The sequence below is a fragment of the Aythya fuligula genome, chromosome Z (assembly GCF_009819795.1).
Source record: "Aythya fuligula isolate bAytFul2 chromosome Z, bAytFul2.pri, whole genome shotgun sequence".
NCBI classification, from domain to species: domain Eukaryota; kingdom Metazoa; phylum Chordata; class Aves; order Anseriformes; family Anatidae; genus Aythya; species Aythya fuligula.
Window position 1 is genome coordinate 54,262,388 of NC_045593.1, and position 22,284 is coordinate 54,284,671.

Genomic DNA, 22,284 nt, shown 5'->3' on the forward strand with positions numbered 1-22,284 from the left:
GGATCCATGCTAAGGCAGACTCTTGCTTTTGGAGGCCTGACTAATGGTTGCAGGGTGCCATGAGGCGGACAGGACTGAAGCTAGCATGCCACAAGCAGCCCATAAATCAAACTGAGCAGACGGAGATAGATGAGAAGCCTGTTACAGTTAATGGAAGGATTTGCTTTGATCCCATTAGGTTTTGGTTTTGTCCCTCGTTTTAAAATTTAGTTATACTCAAGGCTTTCAAGCTCCCCCAGTCTGCAGACTCCTAAATTGCTCTCACGAGGGCAAAATTTCTTTGTAATGCATTTTAGCCTCCTGGCAACAGGCTTGCTTTTCCCAGTTACCACCCATCCAGTCCTCAGACACTGTCCATAGACCCCAACAATTCACAGATTCAGACTGAAAATAGAGAAGCTAGTCCTGAGGGCAGTGGGATGGCTGTCAGACACTGTCGATCCCATGCTATCAGCAAGATATTCTTGGACCAGCTCCATCCAGCGGCTGGTATCAGAAAAATCCAATTTCGTTTCTTGTCCTGATATGCCACTCTGAGGAAAGAAGCGCCTATTGCAGGATCTGGCCTGTTACCGACATTAACGAGCTGGGCCAGCACAAGCGAAGGCATGGGTGTTGGGGCAGGTCATCGTGGAGGAAGCACAACAAAAAAAAAAAAACAAATTGTTGCTCCAACAAGCAGAGCTAATAAACCAGACTTCCTAAAGATCTGTATCTTGAGTGTTTTCTGCCCATGGAGAGTCACTGCTCTCTGATGAAATCACAAGGCAGCCTGTCCCTCCACAGGTCAGCATGTCTTTCCCTTCAGCACGCTAACAAGGAAATCTGCTGCCTTTGATGTTTCTCTCTTTCATTCAGATATATATTCGCAAGTTTTTAGAGGAGAAACATAGGTCAAGCTGAATGGTCTTATTAGACCACAAAGACTAACAAATCTCCAATTCTCATTCGTAGCAGCAGTTTTCAATGCAACGTTTAGGCTGAATGCTGCACTTCAATATTTAAAACTTTAGCAAACGTGGGAAAAGGGCAATTTACTTACAGTACCATGTAAAAAAAACAGTAATATGATGAATGAGTTCCTGCTCTCCTCAGTAAGCAAATAAAACCTTTTTGCCTAAGGCTGTCTTTTAAAAAGGACTAGCAATGATAGAGCCTGGTTATCCTGTAAGTCTCATAACTCTTTAATTAGTCTGGTTACGTAACAGGCATACTGCTTTGTAGTTTTTCTGCCCTTTGTTTATACTGGCAATCTGGGATTTTCTTCATTTCAACCATTTTTATCATCTTGTGATCTTCCACCATGCAATAGGTCACCCAGCAACTTTGCTGCAGTGTGATCACTCTTGTAGCATTTTCTCTGATTTGTTTATATTTTCAGTATTCCTTATTTCTTTTTAGAAAAAGTAGTCTTGGCTCTTTTTTTTTTTTTTTAATAATAATGTTCTGCATTGTATAGCTTCTTTTCTTTCACCTAGGTACTGCTGAATATCTTCTCTGTTTCTGTGTATGTCTTTCTCCATTCCTGTTCTGTTTGATTCATATCTCTGTAATCTGAAGCAACCTTTCAATAGATTGCTGTGTTTTGTTTTGTTTTGTTTTGTTTTTATTTTTTCCCTCCACTGTGTTATTATTGCATTCTACGTTACTGTAGTACTCAGATGCACCAAACAAAGTCTGCACTCCAGTCACTGAATTAACAGACCAGCAGAAACAGATCATGTCCCCCTTCATGTATCATTAAAATAGATAAGGCAGGAAAAAGGCAGAGAGGAAAGGAAAGCAAAGCAAAGAGGTCAAGTGACTTCCTAAAAGAGACAAAGCTGCTCAGCGCCACAAAAAGAACCTGAGGGCCCAATCCTTCATTGTCCTGGATGCTGTGTTTTGTTTTTCAGCTCTGTCTTTATATTCCTTTCTTGTTGCTCTGACACCATTATTCTTTCTGTAAAATTTTTGTAAAAGAATGGACACACCTACAGCTCTTTTTAACTTGGGCACCTCAGACTTGGAGACTATAACCCTTTCATTTCCTACCATAATCATTTCCTACCATCCTGTTAGCACTGCTGAGGTGCAGATATGCACAGCCCTTGCTACAGTTGTGCTCAGCTGGTTTTTAACCCTCCCCTCTTTGAAGCATCTGAGCATGGCACGGATTGTAAACCTGTAATACTGGGTCTGCTGCTTTTCCTAAGGACTATCTCCCCCCAGCTGCTTTGTCCCACTGACCAACTTCACTTCAGAGGATCTCCTGACTTCCGTATTTTCACTCACTGGTTATGACTGGCTGTTTCAAGGCCTCCTTCCAACACCACCTTTTACACAGACCAGATTTCTCAACCTTGAACTGTCACAAGGCCAACTCAAAAATGATTCCCTTTTGTGAGTTTCCACAGTGGGGCGAGCATTGCTGCTAGAGGTGCATCTAAATGCCTTAGCATCAGCGATGCTATGAGAGAGGGTGTTAGGAGAATCTTATCAAGTAGAGATAGAGTGCTGACGGCATTAAACTAGGATCCTACTTAGTGTCTTTGCTAACTACGGTGCATTATGCAAAGTAACTAAAGCAAAAAGCCTTGGGCCCCTTACCAAGGTCAGTCTCCTAATAAGAGTGTGAGTCTGTCTTATGAAACTGGTAGAAACTGGTCCTGCGGATGGACAAGAGCCAAGGAGCAACTGAGTCTGCACACAGACAAGATGTCAACTAGTGGTGACAAGGAGGAGTCATCAATCTGCATTCCCATGACCCCCGATGACCACCCCCAGAATACACTGTGCAAGCGCAGATGGGAGGAGTTTATGGAGATGACTCCTTGGAACTAATTTTAATACAAAGCGGGGACAGGTTATGAACATGTATAGGTATATTGTGAAACTTCATGCATATGTAACTCTTTACTGCATATAACAAGTTGACACGTCAGGTGTGCACAACTTTGGTGGGATTACCTCCCTGTGCCGCCAAGCACGGAATAAACACACCCACTGTACAATCTTACTGATTGTGGAGTCTGTTTTCTGCAAGTCAACTAGGGACCTGCTACCTGCAGCTCTGTAACTTTTCACACCAGCTGCTGTAGCTGTGTTTTCCAGAGCCCCTGTGGCAGTTTTCCCGTGTGCTCCTGTGGGGTTATTCTGGACAAGTTGGTCTCACGCCTTGTACCTGCAAACCCCAATCATAAAATCACAGAATCACAGAATCGTTAGGGTTGGAAGAGACCCCCAAGATCACCTGGCACAACCATCCCCCTACCACCCATGTCACCCACTGAACCCTGTCCCCAAGCACCACGTCCAGCCTCTCCTCGAGCACCCCCAGGGACGGTGACTCCACCACCTCCCTGGGCAACCCGTCCCAACGCCTGACTGCTCTTTCTGAGCAGAAATGGCTCCTCACTGCCAACCTGAACCTCCCCTGGCACAACGTGAGGCCATTCCCTCCGGTCCTATCACTACTCATAGTGGTGTGAGGGCAGGACCCCATAAGAACAAGAACCACTGCTGGCATGCGACGTGCCTCCTTTTCCTTCACTTCTTGTTTTTCACATCTTTATTTATACCAGCCAAAACACCGCACGCTGAGCAGCACAGCAGCTAACAGGACAGCCGCTCCCTGACGACCACCCCCCGCCATGCCCCTGACGCGATGCGCGGGGCGGTGCGGCGCCATTCCACCCCCCCACCCACCACCACCACCACCACCACCACCACCACCACCACCACACAGCGCATGCGCGCCCTCCCCCCGCGGCGCCAGGAGGCGCTGTGCCACCGCCCCGCTGCCGTTGGCGGCGCCATGGCGGCCGAGGGGACGGCGGCGGCCGCGCTGCAGGCCGAGGGGGAGCCCGGCGCTGAGGGCTTCGGCGGCTTCGGGCAGCTGCTGGAGGACGAGGAGGGCGAGGACAGCGGCTACGTGCTGTACAGGTGCGGTAGGGACGGGATGGGGCGGGATAGGATGGGACAGGACGGGATGGGGTGAGGTGAGGTGCCCCTCTCCGCCCCGTGACGGGCGCCTCACCTGTGGGGGGATGAGGAGGATGAGGAGGAGAGGGGGGAGGAAGGCGAGGCCCGGAGGGAGGTGGGTGCTGCCGGCCCGAATTCTCACAGCCCCCCGGGAAAGTGAATTAAGCGCAGACCCCCAGGGGCGCCCAGCCCAGCCCCTGAGGTAACGCTGAGAGCCCTGCGCTAAGCCGAGCCCCTCCTCGACGTGCGTTTCCAGGGACAGGAAGGAGTGGGCGGACATCGAGCCGGTCCCTCAGGACGACGGGCCGAACCCCGTGGTTCAGATCATCTACAGCGAGAAGTGTGAGTTGCAAATCTATACGCGTGTATCCGGGGAAAATACAGCGCGATTCAGTTTTTGTCTGTCCTTAACCACTGCTAAAGCAACGCTAGCGCCGGATAACACGTTACATTTCCGTGTTTTGGGTGATATATTTGCCAGAGCGCCTGTCCCGGTGAAAAGAAAGTGATTTGTATCTCGTGTCTTACGGCAGCTGCACGTGGTCTTTGCACCAGGCATCTCCGAAGCTGAGTATTTACGTCAAGTGCTGATAGGCAAGGTTTTACGTTAAAATCATGCGGCCCAAGGACTGTAGCAGACAGTACAGTTCACCCGGTAAGGCGTTGCTAGCCCACATGTGGAAGAGACCTGTATGAAATTACTGCATCTGGGGGGATAGCGTGACTAAGCAGCATAAAGCAGATTGTTTGGGATATTTTTCAGATAGTGTGTTTTGAGTACACCAGTGCCGTTAGAGGCTTCAATTAACAGGCATATCGTATCAGTATGTAGCTATCATTTTCAGGAGTTGTACTTAAAGTTACTTCCTACTTCACATACTTCATGGGGGTCGCTAACGTTACCCCTTAGTCAGGCCGTTTTCTCACAGCGCTGGGTAAGTTGCTGTTCTCTGTCTAGTTCGAGATGTCTATGATTACTTTCGGGCCGTTCTGCAGCGGGATGAGAGAAGTGAAAGAGCTTTCAAGCTAACAGCAGATGCCATTGAGTTAAATGCTGCAAACTACACAGTGTGGTAAGTGATCGCTAAGATTATTACCCAGAATTATTTTTGTTGTCAGTTGATTGTCAACCTCTTACATCTCTGACAATTTCGTTGGTATAACTGGGGCACAGCTAGCTGAGTTTATGCGGGGGAATACTGTAGACTCCCATTGAGCTTCTAAAGAAAGCCCATGTTCACTATTTTCCATGTCTAGTTTTGATTCACTGCTTTTCATTCATTGTGTTTTGAGGATGTTATCAAGCAAAGTCAGGATTAGCTATAACAAGAATTTCAGCAGGTAAATTATTTAATTTTAAACAACAATGTAACCTTGGCAAAAGGGTGAAGATTCTTTCGGGTAACTTCAAGAAGAGGCATAAAAGTATGGTAGTTACTGCTTCAGTCCTAGATAGCTGTATAATACTAAATAGTGCATTTTAAAAAATCTCTCTGGTTAATACATATATGATTAATAAGCAGTGAATTTCTAATACTCAGAGCAGGGCTCTTTAACTCACAAATGTCAGCAAATACCCCTGTTATGCCCACTATCTTGCGTAGAATCAGAAAGCTTACATTATTTCAAGCACAAAGCCATGGATTCTGCGATGATGGAATTAGTGTGGGTAGACAGAGGTTGACGTGAAACCTAGGATTTCTGTGATTTTAGATAACATTGTTATAACCAGTCATAATCAAGCTGTCCAGCTTTTCAGTAATTAAATGACTTTTAATAGGACTGGATATGTGGCTTAGCTCTTTGCACTTCTTTTAGACTCAATATCTATCTGAAGAACTGCAAAGAAAGGCTCTGTTACGAATTCTAGGAATTCTGGGATAGTCTGCTCAAGTGTCTGAATGCTTGATTTTTGTACAGGCACTTCCGGAGGGTCCTCCTGCAGTCCTTAGGAAAGGATCTTTATGAGGAACTTAAGTACATTACAGCTATTATTGAAGACCAACCAAAGAACTATCAAGTCTGGTAAAACCATAGTTTCTTTTCAGTTCTTAAAGTTTCTACAGATCTTTTTTGTTTGTTTGTTTTAATTCTGTAGAATAAGTTGTGCTAATTGATACTAAAGGTTCGTAAGTTGTTTCCTGCGTGTAATACAGTGCCAGTATCAGAGGAGTAAGATGGAGTTGCATCAATGTCACAGCCAAAGTCCTCTTTAGCACTTTGTTCTAAACTCAATTGTGATACGATAAAAATGTCTTGTTTTCTTTTAACTTAAAATTTTAAGCTGACAAAATAAGTGACAGAAAAATAGCGACTGGTGAAAAGGAAAAAAGAAAAGATAAATACAATTGAGTTTGTTTTTTTTTTTTTTTTTTTTTTTTTTTAGTGGCTCCTGGAGTTCACTTAGCTATCATAGGGTTTTTTCAAGTGAGGGGAAATAAAGAAAGCAGCAGTGTTACAGGAGCACAGAATGGTTAAGGTTGGAAGGGTCCTCTGGGGGTCATCTGGTCCAAACCTCCAGCACATTGCTTAGGGCCACGTCCAAAGAGGGAGACTTCACAACCTCCCTGGGCAGCCTGCGTCAGTCACCCGCACAGCACAGAAGTGCTTCCTGCTTTTTGGATGGAACCTCTTGTGCTCCAGTTTGTGCCCATTGCCTCGTCCTGGCGCTGGGCACCACTGAAAGCAGACTGGCTCCGTCCTCTTTCTGCCCTCCCTTCAGGTGTTGGCAATACATCCCCTGAGCTGCTTCTTCTCTAGACTGAAGAGCCCCATCTCTCTCAGTCTTTCCTCATAGGAGAGGAGAGGTGCTACAGTGCCTTGATCATCCTGGTGGCCCTCCACCGGCCTCTCTCTGTTAAGTCCGTGTCCCTCTTGTACGGGGGAGCCCACAGCTGGACACCACACTCCAGGTGTGGCCTCACCAGTGCTGAGGAGGAAGGCAGGATCACCTCCCACCACCTGCAGGCAATACTTGGTCTAATGCAGCCCAAGACACCATTAGCAATCTCTGCAGCTAGGACACGTTGCTGGCTCCTCTTTAACTTGGTTTCCACTGGGACCCCCAGGGCCTTTCCACAGAGCTGCTTCCCAGCTGTGCAGCCCCAGTGTGTCCTGGAGCCTGGGGGTGTTCCCCCACAAGTACAGGACTTTTCACTTGCCCTTGCTGAATTTCATGGGGTTTCTGGCATCCCACCTCTCCAGCCCATCAAGGTCTGGAGGGCTGCAAAGCCCTCTGGTGAGTCAGCCACTGCCCTTGTTCTACGTCATCTGCAGCCTTGCTGTGGGTACACTTCCATCATCCAGATCATTTCTGGAGATGTTAAACAGGGCTGGACCCAGCAGTGACCCCCTGAGATTCTCCACTCATCACTGGCCTTCAACCTTGTACCACTGCTCACCACCCTCTGGCTCCAGTCATTCAGGCAGTTTTCAGTCCACCCCACTGTTTGCTCATCCAGTCCATACTTCAGCAGCTTGTCTTTGACAATCTTACAAGCAGGATGGTACCTCTGTAGGCTTTGTTTGTGTGTTTGAGGTTGGTCAGGAGTTCCTTGCTTATTTGTCCATGCAGGCCTCCTGGCGTTTTTGCCCTACTTCTCCTTTGTTGGGATGCATCATTCCTGAGGTTGGAGGAGGTGATCCTTGAATACTCACCAGGTTTCTTGTGCCCCTCTTCCCTCCAGGGCCTTGTCCCTTGGCACTCTGCTAAGTAGATTCGTGAAGAGGCCAAAGTCTGCTCTCCTGAGCTCCATGTTCGCAATCTTGCTGCGCATTCTCCTTGCTGCCCTCGGGATCTTGAATTCCACCGTTTCCTGCTCACTGCAGCCAAGGCTGCCTTTGACCTTTGCATTCCAAACAAGCCCTTCCTTGTTGATGAGAAAGAAGTCCATCGCAGCACCTCTTCTCATAGGCTCCTCTACCACTTAGAGGTGGAAATTATCATCAAAGCATTCCAGGAACCTCCTCAACTGTTTATGTCCTGCTGTGGTGTCCTTCCAACAGCTACTGGGTTGGTCAAAGTGCCCCAGTGAGAACCAGGGCTTGTGAACATAAGGCTGCACCTATCCCTCTGTAGAGGGCCTCATCCTCTTGCTCTTTCTGGCCAGGTGGGTTGTAGCAGACCTCGACATCACCTAGCCCTGTCCTCCCCTTAATCCTAACCCATATACTCTGTTGGTTCCTCTTCTGTCCCCAAAAAGAGCTCCATGCACTCCCGCTGGTTGTTGACATAGAGAGTGACATCCCCTCCTAGTCTCCTTCCATTTCAACACTTAGTTGTGGGAGCCATCTCATTGTGTTGCTATTACTAGAAAAAATAAGTAGTATGAGAAAAAATAATTTTACTGAAGATACTTACCATGAATGTTAACGTGTGAACGTGCTACTTCAGGTAATCACAACTTATCTAAAAGGAGGCGATTGGCCAATGTGTTTGTGTAGCTAGAGTATTAATTGTTTAGACTTTGTGACAGCATAAGTTTGCATTGTATATTTCTCAGAGACAAGTGGAATGTTTTGGTGTATTTCTTTTACCTAGCACTTCTTGATGTATTTAGTACAGGTGTTAAATCCTGCTTTAATGTAGACCACACATTCACACAAATTCTTGACTATCCTAAAAATAGTTTCCTATTCTTATCATCAGGCATCACAGACGAGTGCTGGTGGAGTGGCTGCAGGATCCATCCCAAGAGCTTGAGTTCATAGCTGACATTCTTAACCAGGATGCCAAAAATTACCATGCTTGGCAACACAGACAATGGGTTATTCAGGTATTGTATGCATTGAACCGCTTATTCTCTAAATAACCTGCTCACCTTGTGCAGTTTCACATCTTAAATGCACCCTGAATTGCATTCCGCACTTTGTTCCTTAAAGCTGAAGGAAAAAACAATTGCATTTTAGTGGGTGGCAGAGTTCAGATATCAACCACCTTTTAGCAAGCAAGCTCAAAAATATCTGCTACCAGCTGCTTCCTTTTACTTGTGTGAATTCAATGATGAGCTAATACTATTGTGTGTAACTGAATAACATAGCAAGTTCTTTGTACACCCTTCCTTACTTTTCTTTGAATTTTGTGTTGATTTCTTTTGAAAAGTCCTTGTATCTAACATTCAGAGAGCTTAGTATGAAGTAGAATGTGTTTTTTTAAATAAAACCTTTTCATTGTGGTTTTCTCTCTTCCTTCCCTTTTTGTAGGAGTTCAAGTTATGGGAAAATGAACTGGAATATGTAGACCAGCTTCTGAGGGAGGATGTCAGAAACAACTCTGTTTGGAACCAAAGATACTTTGTAATTTTCAACACCACTGGCTATGATGATCCACCAATCCTAGACAGAGAAGTCCAGTTAGTAATACTGTTCATTCCCACATTAAGCGTTCTCCATTATATGCAAGCAAATGAACACCTCTACAGGCCTTGACAGTTGTGGGCTTGTTTTTTTTTTTTTTTTATGTTTTAAAGTAGTATTTGGGCTCCCTCTGATAGATGATAGATCAAGTGTTAATGCACATATAGACGTGTTCAGTGCCACTGACTTGTCAGCTGGCTGGCTGTCCTTAACCTTGACAAGCTACCCTGGCTTTAGGTACAAACTGGGCGACGAGAGGCTGGAGAGCAGCCCTGCAGAGAGGGTCTGGGGGTTGTGGCTGACAGCAGGCTGAATATGAGCCAGCAGTGTGCCCTGGCAGCCAGGAGGGCCAGCCATATCCTGGGGTGCATCAAGCACGGCATCGCTAGTAGGTCAAGGGAGGTGATTGTCCCGCTCTGCTCTGTGCTGGTGCGGCCTCACCTCGAGTACTGTGTGCAGTTCTGGGCACCACAGTATAAAAAGGACATGAAACTGTTGGAGAGTGTCCAGAGGAGGGCGATGAAGATGGTGAAGGGCCTAGAGGGGAAGACGTATGAGGAGCGGCTGAGGGCTCAGCCTGGAGAAGAGGAGGCTGAGGGGGGACCTCATCGCTGTCTACAACTTCCTCGCGAGGGGGAGTGGAGAGGCAGGTGACCTGTTCTCTGTAAACACCAGTGATGGGACCCACGGGAATGGTGTTAAGCTGAGGCAGGGGAAGTTTAGGCTGGACATCAGGAAGAGGTTCTGCACCCAGAGGGTGGTCACACACTGGAGCAGGCTCCCCAGGGAAGTGGTCACTGCACCAAGCCTGTCTGAATTTAAGAAGCGATTGGACTGTGCACTTAGTCACGTGGTGTGAACTTTTGGGCAGACCTGTGCAGTGCCAGGAGTTGGACTTGATCCTTATGGGTTCCTTCCAACTCAGGATATTCTGTGGTTCTATTCTCATGAACCTGTCTTTCTACCCTGCTTTTCACTGTGAACATAAAACTTTCGGCTTTTTATAGTGAACTACTTACAGGAGATCAAGCTGCAGAAAACCTGTGTCACTGGCAGCACTTAAGTTGTGTTGTCCATTGTATCTTACATCCTACCCAGAACACAGCTAGGAAGCTTGGAAGGAAAGACACTCAGTGTTGTACTAAACTGCTGTTCCAGTAGTATGGCAGCCACAGTGATTTAAAGATAACTGGACATGGACTCTAGGAAGAGAGATCACGCTTACGAAGATTTTGATGCAGCTAGAAACAGAAAGGAGCTTTCAGGGTTATGTGTTCATTTGTATGAGCTGGCCAATTTTAAGGAAACAAGCTTTGGAAACTCTTCCAAAGTGGTGTGTTTGTGACTGAAAACAAACCAAGCTTCTAGCCATTTGTGTTATTACAGATGATAAGGGAAGCCTTCTTGTGCGCTTTGCACATCTCAGGCTGCTGATCAGGGTTGGTAGTTATGAGATGCTTGTCTAAAGTGAGGCGGCAATGAGAACAAGTACTCAATTTTTTTTTGAGTTATTCTTTAGAAGAAGCACAGAAGCTTTGAATAGGTCAATTGATATTGGTAGAGGATCCCACCTTCTACCACCTTTCATGGTTGTCTTAGAAAACCAATGTAAGTTTTACTTATTTTCCAGTTTATAACATTCTTGCAAATGAATGAGTCCCTTTCCATAACTTAGGTTTGGATGTTTCCAGACCTAACCTTTCTTCTGTGAAGGGTAAAACTGCCCTCTTCCCTTGATCTGTGTATAAGCAGATACATAACATGATGGTATAACAAGGTGATGCTATGACTAAGATACTCTTACTTGGATACCATCTTAAGAATCAGACTACCTAAGATTAAGACTTCCCAAGTGTCATTATAGAACAGTAGCTGGGCTGCTTGTTGCTTGATAAACTCAGTCCTTGTGGTAGTGATTGCAGATGTGTAAAAAAAATGTATATATAGATAAATATATATATATATATATATATATATATATATATATACAAAATATATGTTGTTTGTTTGTTTGTTTTTTCAGTAGTGCTTATAGAACTGTTTTTCAGTATCTGCTGTCTCTAAAAGTCAGCTGAACACCTGGCAGTGCTGTGGAAAAGGCAGTAGGTAGAGGCTGTTTTGTGAAGACGAAACGTGGCTTTGCACCTGTATGGCCGGTGCCTATTCTTGCTTTGTTCTTAGTGGAGTTACCGAACTGCTGTTCTAACAGAACCTGCACCAGAAGGCTCTGATCTGAGAGCTCAGGCTGCCCCTTTCTATGGGGCTTGCTCAGGGGTAGCCTCTTAAAGGAAGTTGTGCAAATAGGTACAGAACCATACTATATCTAGTGATATCAAAATAGTTCACAGTGGGTTTCTGTGACCCTAGCTCTTTTCAGCCCCTTGTCATTTGAATTCAGACTTCATGAACATAGAGACACAAGTTAGTCATTTAGCATACCAGGGGAGTATATGATGTTGTTTCTTAGCATTAACACTCATCATTTTGAGAGCTATTTTGTTAATGTATAAACTACAACAAACAGAAATGCTTAAGAATTTAAAACAATTACAGTAATATCTGCCTCTTTGAGGCCTGTGGTAATGATATTGCAAGACGTTTTTGATCTGTAAACTAGCTGAGGTGATCTGTGAAAAGATTCCGAAATACAGACTGGAGGGATATGCCTGGGAGTATCTGAGCACATTCAGGCAATTTCTAACAGAATTGTTAGTGTCTGCATTCATGAACTGTTTTCTTTTTCTCACAGATACACTCTTGAGATGATCACAGCAGTGCCACATAATGAGAGTGCTTGGAACTATTTAAAAGGGTGAGCATCCTTTGTAGTGAAAAGAGAGTTTCTATGAAAGGAAGGTGCCTTAAACTATATGACTCCTCATGCCTTGTGCCTAGCTTTTCACTGGAAAAAGCTTGTTGCTATTCATTCAGGGTTGTGTGCTTAAACTGACAGGCAAAACCTTCACAATGGTACGGTACATAATTTCTCCGTAACTTTCTGCTAAGTTTCTGGCCCTTTAGTTCACGCAGGAGGATTGCAAGGACTTCTGGAGAGTAGACCTGTAATTTTATTGGCTCCAGAGCATAGAGTAGAAAGTAACAAACATACTTTTCAGTATACTTTCTGTTGAGTTGGGCCTAACTCTGCTAGCTTGCTACAGCATTAAGCTATATTATTGCTGCATTATAATTACACTGCCTACTTACTGTCTTGCTCGTATTTGTTCCTTTATTTCAAAACTGATCTCCAAATAAAGGAGTCATAACTAAACCGTAATTCTTCACAGCAGATATCCTAGCATTATGTTTGAAGTCTTTTGGCCTCTGTTCCAGGATTCTACAGGATCATGGTCTTTCTAAATATCCGTATCTGCTCGATCAACTGTTGAGTTTACAGCCCAGCCACAGTTCGCCCTATCTGATTGCCTTTCTTGTGGACATCTATGAAGATATGCTTGAAAACCAGTGTGATAACAAGGAAGAAACACTAAACAAGGCATTAGAGGTACATTTGGAGAGCTTGGGTTTGCTTTCAGGGATGCTGTCTATTGCTCTCATTTTATATTCAGTCAAAATGGATTCGTTTTTGTAAATAGAACGGATCATTTGTTAATCACAGCAGCACTATGAAGAGTTGGACACAAGAGTCTTGTTTATTTATCCGTAAATAGTAACTCGCCAGTTACTAAGTCACTGTACTTTTTCTTCACCAGGTAGTAAAGGAAGGTTTCTAATATCACCTGCTGAAGAAGATAAATGTTTGAATAAGAGAAGTTTCCAGCGGTAGTTTTGTAGTATAAACTCTTTCTTTTTAGTCTGTAGGTTAGGGAGTTTTGTCCTCATCCTGTCTGTATTTGATTGGATGCTCAAGCTCCCTTTGCACTTCTTCGTTATTTCTAAGACAAATGATGGAATTGGCTTAAAACAGCATATGCTAGGAATGTCAGTAGGGAGTGTTGGGCACCATTCCTCACAGAGAATAAATGACTTCTAGCAGTATTGTTTATCTCCCTTGCTTCATATTTGGGAAATCCAGTGTCTTGCAGTGTAGTTTTTATAAGAACACTTTTTTCACTTTCTTTGGGACAGATTGGAACTCAGTGTGATTAGAGCTGCAGTTCTTGCCTGGAGTCTCTGTGTTCCAACATCGTTCTCTCTCAACAATTTTCCATTGTTGTATTCCAAGACCAGAGTCTAAATATACATAGCTGTACCTCCGTCCCTTAATACTATTTCACTGAGTTTGGTTTCTTCGTATATTCAGGCATTGAAGCTGCTATTTCTGCACTTTGGTTCACTAAGAAAGGCAATGTCATCTGCACAGTAACGGAATTGACCAGAATGTTTGTGGGTAGTGTGCACACCATATATGTTTTATACATCATGTCCTGCGAGTAGGGTTGAATTACACCCAGCTGTTCACTCAGCTGAGAATAAAACAAAAGTCAGGACATGTACCTGTATTGAGCACCAGCTCTAAGTTGTGGGAGGGGATCACTGCCTTGCATTGAGAACCCTTTCAGGACAGTCTGCTGAGACCAAAAACAACAAAATATCACCTGTCAGTTCATCTGGAGTACTGGAGAATCAAAAGTGGATTCACTTTTGTTCCTCCGCTTTTTTAAACCGAGTGGTTTATAACCTATTGTTTTGTCAAGGGACGCTGTATTATACTATAGGCTGAACAGTCTCGGGTAGATGCAAACCATAGGCAGAGGAAGCAGCAGCAACTGAAATAGGACTGGAGATTTCTGTGCACTGTCAGGCTGATTAACTGCTATTTGGAGCTGGCATCGATTTGAAGTCCTTGTACATCTGGAAAAAAAAAACAACACTTGTGAATAAAACTGTATTGCTAAAAAGTATCTATAAGACTAGCTGACCCATCCTTTGACTGTATTTTGTAAAGATAATTAAACTTCTGGTATAACACTGCAATCTCTCAATTTTCTTTCTTAGCTCTGTGAAATTCTGGCTAAAGAAAAAGACACCATCCGAAAGGAGTACTGGAGATACATTGGAAGGTCCCTTAAGAACAAGCACAGCGCCGACGCTGAATAGAGCACACTGACAGACAAGCAGCAGTAACTGAACGTGGAAGAAGCTGTGTTAAGCTCTTGACCTGTTGTAAAAGAGTACTAAGTAGAGGACATCAACTAGTGTAAAAGCCAGTGTAGTATTCCCCTGGCCAAAGAGGTTTTGCTGCGAAGAAGAAGTGCAGAGCACAGTACAGTCTCTTGGGTCACCGCTGCTACTGGTGATAGATAGCTCTGGTGCTGCAGAGAAATGTAATTAAGGCTTAATTATTTAAATGTACCAAATACAGGATTTATTTCATCATAGGACATATATAAAGCTGTATGTGCTATTTCATCATAGGAAATACATAAAGCTATCTGTGCTGCTTCATCATAGGAAATATATAAAGCTGTATGTGCTATTTATAAAGCACTAAACCAGTTTCTTACATGTAGGCTTATCCACTTGCTGTTCCTAACAGCCATATCAGGTGCTGCAGTAATGACTGCAAGTAACACTAGGCATGGATGGTATAAAGTAACCTGCTTCAGATTAGTGCAAGTAGGTGCTCTGGTTGCCTGTCGTGGGCGCAGCTGTGCAGCATTAGCAGCATGTGCTATTGCACGCAACTAACACCGACTGTCATTTTGAATAAAAACGGATAACTTAAAGTGTTCGTCTGAAATTTTTTGTGATTTTTTTTTCGTATTTGGATGTGCATTGTTCTTTTCAGGTGCTAGCAGAGATAAAAGCAGAATATCCCCTTTAGGTGCACTGGACTCTATTGCATCGATGTGTCTTTTGCACTGGTGTATTCTTATCACAGTACTTCTAAATATCCTTGAATTCTTGTCTGCACAGTCACAAAGAATGGTTTGGGGACCCAAAGATTTGCTTATTTTTTTCTTTAAATTCTGTTCGGACAAGTGAAAATCTGAAATTTTGTTGTTTGTTTTTTTTTTTTTTTTTGGTTGGTTGTGGGTGGGTTTTTTTTTTGTCTTTCATTTTTTTGTGTGTGTGCTTGTGTGTGTGTGTTTATGGTGGGTAGTTTTTGTCTTCATCCTTTGTAATCAGAGAAGTCTAAAGTCATGCATCAGAAGTGGTTGTAGCTAACTGGTTATGCTATGTATCTTTACTTGGCTGGAAAGGAGGGAACACTTACTGCAGACCTCTGCATTAAATGCCTCAACCTTGTTTCTGTAGGCTTTTCATGTTTTTTCCATGGAAATATTCAGCCAAAAAATATTTTTCCTTGCAGTTGTGAAAGGTGCAAGATAGCTGAAATACAGAACTGCAAAGGTGGTGCATACCTGTACAGAAGCTTGTTTTCAGTAAATGACTCTTGTAAACTTTGTTCTTAGCATAGTGTGCTTGTCTGATAAGCAGTATTTTCTTGCAAATTATCATGCAAGGAACAAGTAATAGTATTTATTTCATAATATGAACAGTCTTTCTGATACTGTTAAAAGCTGCTGCCATAATTAAACAATAGTGGAGATTATTTCAGGAGCTTGAAATATGTTGATTCTGTGTATTCTTCAGATTTAAAACTACTCACAGGGAATTGAGTTAGTACATACAATCCATGTACTACCTTTAATGTCTTGCCACTTTTCCAGAAGTAGAAAAAGCATTTTTGTCATGACACATGAATGTTAAAAGTGAACATGAGCTTCAGACTTCTGGAGATTTATCTGCTGTATATGTATTTTTTTATGACAGTTGAAGTTCCAGCATAAAACAAAAAATGTATGTTTCTACTCAGATAAATTGTTCCTAACAGAAACGACACTAAGTTTGTAATTCTACACAGACAGAAGTATGTTCAAGGACTTTAGGGCACAGTAATGTATTTGCCATTGACAGTCAAGAAAGCTCACAGAGGTGCAACACAAATGCAACTATTAAAATAAACATCATAAATCAAGAGGGAACAGAGAAGTGGTTTTGTCTCTCCATATGATGTTACTAAGTTCCCACAGTTCTTATAAACGCAGTTTGATAATGAGTAAGGCAGACGATTCTTTCTAGACACCAGCATGAGTTTCAGACAAAATTATTAATCTAATGTAAGATGATGAACTGTGTCTGCTGGGACAGTATTTCCACATGTGACCTCTTGTGTCTGACAAAATAGCTTAGATACGGCCATTATTGTGCTTCTCTGTCAGTGGGGTGCTCTGGCAGGTCTCACAGATTGTTATCTTATGGTGTGGTCAACTTCTGGCCTTCTATTTTATGGAAATGATTTCTAGAAGTAATCAGTGAGCTGTCATTATCTGGTGACAACATTAACAGGGTTTTATACTAGTTATACAAGCAAGTATCCTTTTCTCCAATAGCTAATTTTACCAAAATAGGAATAATACACTCAAAAAATGTACTGTAACAGGAAAAAAAAAATCTTGGCTCAAGTAAAAAGCACATGATCAAACAAATCATGCAAGTGCTAAGAGACCGGGCTAGAGTCCAGTTAAAAAAAAAATATATATATATATAAATAAAAATAACAAGGCAATACATGTGCCAGAAATGGTTAGTGTTTTGTTGTTGTTGTTTGTTTGTTTGTTTGTTTTGGTTTTTGTTTTCTTTCTAACGGTTGTGTTTATTCCCATTCTGACTGTGTCAACTCTAAAATTCTTTTCAAAAGACACCTTGGTTCTGTTGTAGCCAACCACACCCAGAAATACTGAGCTGTCAAAACTGTGAAAATGGCAGGCTCCCCAGCCAGCTAGCAACTGCAGCTACCAAGACTTCGATTTTAAAAATGTCTGAGGCAGAATCTTTCTCATAGAAGCGAGAGCTTGACAAAACATATAAGCTATAGAGAGCAGGATCTTACAGTAGGAAGTGTTAGAGGACTAACCGATCAGCATTGCTACTGACTGCTGTGATCAGGGAAAACAAAACTGCTTTATCGTAGATGTTTGTCTGTACAAGAAAACTTACTGTTGTAACTGATTGTATGTAGTGGTGTGACTCTTGTGTACTGAATTTTACTACTGAAGAGCTGTGTCAATGGAAAAAGTGATTGGTACAACTGTCCCTTGTAAATCTGTGTTACTGGAACCTCAAGTGAAATACAGAGAACTATTAAAGCACGTGAAATAATTTCCTATGCCTACTTTCGTCAGAGTCTGATGTTATTATTGCCTTGGTCTAGCTGTGTCTATCTGTCTAAGCCCTCACAGACTTGCATCTTATTGTCTGCGCAATTTGGCTGACAAAACTGTGCAATTCCTTCCTAATCTATTCAGCACAAAACCACCTCAACTAGCACAACACGCTTTATCAGTTGCTGTCTAGCTGTGGTGAGACAGATTAGGAGCACGCTGTACTGCTGGATCTTCAGTAGGAGCAATATTCTTCTCCAGCAGGGAAGCATTAAGGTTTCTAATCACTCCGGCCATGCAAAACACTTCCCAAGCACTATCAGGCAATTCATAGAGTGCGGTGGTGACAATGGGCTTGTGGAGAGCTGTGCCCCTACAAGAGCGCAGAGAGGTTTAAAGCTGCTGCGGCTTTTAGAACAAAGGGGTAAAGAAACAATGTGATGTGATGGTGTGGGATCACACAAAGGCTTTGCAAATGCTGGTGCGACTTGGCTATGTGCAGATTCAAATAGGCAGTGGAGACACTGCAGCTGCAGTTTTTCTGCCTCGTGCATGTGAATGAAGAGAGAATGTCTTTATTAACGCCTTGAGCCACATGTCGCAGATGTTGTCACAGATACAGCCTAGTGGGTGCAATTCGATGAAAAATGTTCCTCAGCTGAGCCCTCGTCCTCTCCTGAACATCTGTGTCTTGTGCAATTGTTGGCATTCTGGGACAAGGCTTTGAAGTTTCCGTTTAAGTCTCCGGTTTTGTTGGTGGATTCCCCTGCGTCTGCTTGGGTGGCAGCAGGTTTTCCTCGTATATCTTCTGCTTAGCACAAGTTGTTTTGGAAAACCTGGGCAAGCCCATGTTTGGCTGAGTTTTAGCAATCCTGCAAATGTGGCAGTACAGCTTTTTACTTTCATTCCAGACATAATAAATATCCTGCAGGGGTTAGTTTTTCTTGCAAATGACCATATCTATTAAGTACCTCAACTTGAAAATACTTCATCTCCCTGCAAGGCTGTACTGGCAGGCTTTGGGTACAACACATTCCAACAGCAAAGGGTACAAAATTGCATTCGAACGTAATATCTGTATCACTTCTGTTCTATAACTGGTCTTTCCCAGAATCCTGGGCAGATTGTACTGGTCTGTGTGATTCAGGTCATGAATTTAAAGTTTAAAAGCTAGTTTAAAGGACTCTGTGTATGTTTAGATAAGTACAGTCTGTATAGGTGTCTATTCAAGGCAAACAAACAGCGGATGAAATCTCTGAAGTAGAGAATGGAAATCTGTAGACAACCAGCTGTTTGTTTCCACAATAGGTTATCTAATGCTGAAATGTTCAAGTAAGGATGGTCTGTACCTAGCAGAAGTCACACTGCAAAAGTGACACGGTCATATTTTCCATTCATTTCTTCTCTGCTCTTGGTATCTTTTCATTTCAGTGCATCAGTTGGCTTAACAACATAACGTCCTTCAGACACAAGACGCTTTGAAAATCAGGAGCCTATTTCTGGACAAGAAATGATGCTGTTGACGCTGCTGGGAGAGGATCAGTTCTACAGATTCTGTGCCTCCTTGTGCCTGCTCTTGAGAAGAAAAAAAAAAAAAAAGAATAAAGAACGAAAGAACGAAAGGAGGAAAAGGAAGGGAGAGGAGAGGAGAGGAGAGGAGAGGAGAGGAGAGGAGAGGAGAGGAGAGGAGAGGAGAGGAGAGGAGAGGAGAGGAGAGGAGAGGAGAGGAGAGGAGAGGAGAGGAGAGGAGAGGAGAGGAGAGGAGAGGAGAGGAGAGGAGAGGAGAGGAGAGGAGAGGAGAGGAGAGGAGAGGAGAGGAGAGGAATCCATTCAGCTGAGACGCTTTGTGCTTCACCACAGGTCACCCATCACTGTTCCTCAGGAAGCCATGGGATGTGTGTGCTTGCAAGATTTTAGCTTTGGGAAATCAAAATCCTTGCCTTTTCCTTTTCCTCTGGTGTGCAGCGGGGAAAGCCGGCGTTAGTCGCTAGGTGGCAGTGTGAAATTCCCCCTGGGTTTACGGTCGCCGGCTGTGTGCAGGCAGGAGGAGGTGTAACAGGGACCCCCCCTTTTTTTTCTCCGTGCAAAGCAATTAATTTCACACCTGCTAGTTAAGCACGGGAGACCAGCTGCTCCGTAAGCGAATACACAGCACCGCAGAGGGCTCAAGCACCACAAGTATTCCGGCAAAGGCCCTGTGGTCATCTTCAGCAAAAACCAGCGGTGTTAATTGGAGACCACTTTTAATTAACCGAAGTGATGCAGAGGATTTCCTTGCTGCCCCTGACCGCGGACAGCTGATGCCGGATTTGGACTCTGTTGACTCCCGGTGTTCCAAAATAACCGGGTGACTAAGCCCCTCTGCTCGGAGGGTGGGTTTTGTGGTCAGCTGGCAACTTCTGTAGACATGCCTCCAGTCCGAGTCACATCTTCAAGCACCTTCAAAAGCTGGGAGGTTTTGTCTCACTAAAAACAGCCTTAATGTGGCAAGTTTCCTTAGTCTCTCTGCGACAGAGGGATGGGCATTGCCAGCTGTTTTAGTCAATAGTGGTTGAAGGCAGAGGATTTGCCTCTGCTTCTTGCAAGTCAAGGGACATTTTGGGGCTCCTGAAGAAACAGAGGGTGCTATTGCAGGTCCCAAAGTGTTTTCACTGCTTGTCAGGAAGCATGACCAAGGACCTCAGTGAAGGAGAGCAAAGACACACTCCTCTTCCTGGCCCATATGTTTGTCAAAACTCAGTCTCGTGAGCTGCCACCACCTGTAAAGCTGGCTCTGGTGCTTCTGCCAGTGAAATGCTGCCACATCTGTACTGCTTGTGAGCAGGGATCTTGCTGTTAGAGAAGAGGTCTTGCAGTGTCTGGACTTCTTGAATTCTCTCTCTTTTTTTTTTTTTTTTTTTTTTCCAAGTACTTTATTGTTTTCCTAATCTGTCCTGTGTGTTGTGTAAGTCATCTCTCCAGCAGACTCAAAAAAAAAAAAAAAAAGCTCTAAAAAATACTTGGGATGCTACCAAGAAGCTTTAGGAGTGGAAAAGGAAAAGTGGGCTGCGTTCATACTGTTGATGCACAAGCCCTTTCCTATCCCTTCTGGCAAAGCCCATCACAGAACAAGAAGATGGCAGATAGATAACCTTCTTCTCTTATCAGATTCAAGATTACATACATCTGTCCCTGCTCCAGCTTACAGCTACACCTTGAATGTGAGTTTGCTCATGGCCTTACTAAAGGATAAGGAAAATACACTGTCTCTGTACATCATCATGTGAGGTGTTCACTGGCTCTGCTAACTGCCTCTTGCATTGACAGTTTCTCTACTGCAAATTGAACCAAAATGACCACTTTTGGGCACCAACCTGCAGTCCCTGCGCACAGCAGGTGCGAAGGGCTCTCAGTCACAGTAACCCTTTGCAGCACCTTGCCAGCCCTCTGCTGCCTGATAGAGGCAGTGCCAACCACCTTGCTCAGTCTTTTTAGAGGTCTGGGCCACAAAGGCTGAGCTCTGCTGAAAGTTTCAATAAATCGAGTGTTCAGTATTTTAAATGGGCAAAGAAGAACCCAAAACATGCATTTTTGAAAGCACATTTTCAAATGTAATGTTGATCATTCTTTAACTGAAAAACAAAAAAAACTTGTAAATTTAGAACAGAAAACTGAATGGCTTCTGATATTGAGTGCAAATGAATGAGAGAGATCTGTTTTAGGTAAGACCTCAATTTTTATTAGAAGGAGATGTCTGGACAAAACCCCCCAAAGTGTGTGAGTTCTAATTGTCTTTAGTGGTCTTTCAGGCACAGGTCTCCTAAGTCCCTCTGCTGAAATTTTCTCTGGCATCCTTGTAGAAGGAAGAAGAAGAGGGATGATTGGGTCTGGGGCAATCTGAAATTACTACTCATGCATCACTAATAATGGCTAAAAATACTACAGCACATGGTTTCAGCAAAGGCGTCTGCTGCAGAGCCAGACAAAGCTGCCCAGCACACCCAGCAGTTCTGTGCATTTGCAGTAAGAGCAGTGCTTTCCCTCCAGGTTAGGCTGTATCGACTTTCTCATTTCTTTTTCTAATTGCTAATACATTGATGGCCCTGCACATGACTGAGGTATTCAGGCTAAAATTTACAGGGAGAGATGAGGAAGGGAAAGATGGGATATAGCCCTTGTGTTGCAGGATTGCTATACCATATCCATGACCAGGACATGACCCTCTTACCCTGCATTTTATACCCCATGCTGCCAGCTTTTTGATATTGCCTTATAGTATGGGCTCTTTCCAGCAGGAACATGTTTTTCCATGTTTGAGACCCCCTGGTGTACTCAGAGGCACCCCCTGCCCCAGCAAATGCAGTGCACTGCATAAGGTAGCAGCGGGCTTAAATTTTACTGAAAAGAAACATAGATCTGAGATTAACTGCTGTTCTTTGCAGGGAGCAGCTTGTCTCTGGTATCAAACGGCATCCAACCACAAGAACAGGCACAGAGCGTGACTCAAAAAGGCCAGACAGGGCCACTCGGTGCTTTGAACTCCCAGGGAACCCGCCCAAGAGTGGATGTCATTTTGAAAGAGGTGAGGGACGGCAGGAAAGAAACGGTGAGAAGAAGATCAGAGAGCCACAAAAGCCGAGCTCACAGCCAGCAGCAGTGTTGTAGCAAGGCCCTGAGAAACATGTGCATACAATATAGCTGAGAATGAGAGGAAGAACTGTTTGTAATGATGAGCAGATATTGTTTTATTTGCTTCCTCCTGCTCATTGAAATAGGGCTTTGTAAGTAAACAGGATACACCCGGGTATCTCCTCCTCGCTGGAACAGCGCTTGAGATTCTCCACTTCTGATTCAT

The 22,284-nt window shown here is 43.8% G+C and overlaps 1 protein-coding gene across 1 annotated transcript; it reads left to right on the forward strand.

The window, feature by feature from the left end:
• Positions 1–3,759: 3,759 nt before the first annotated feature.
• FNTA (farnesyltransferase, CAAX box, alpha) lies at positions 3,760–15,022 on the forward strand. Its single transcript, XM_032206146.1, has 9 exons — positions 3,760–3,924; positions 4,220–4,305; positions 4,922–5,036; positions 5,884–5,988; positions 8,612–8,738; positions 9,166–9,314; positions 12,068–12,130; positions 12,652–12,823; positions 14,278–15,022. The coding sequence occupies exons 1-9, from the start codon at positions 3,797–3,799 to the stop codon at positions 14,377–14,379; spliced, it is 1,047 nt and encodes a 348-aa protein (XP_032062037.1). The 5' UTR covers positions 3,760–3,796; the 3' UTR covers positions 14,380–15,022.
• Positions 15,023–22,284: the final 7,262 nt, after the last annotated feature.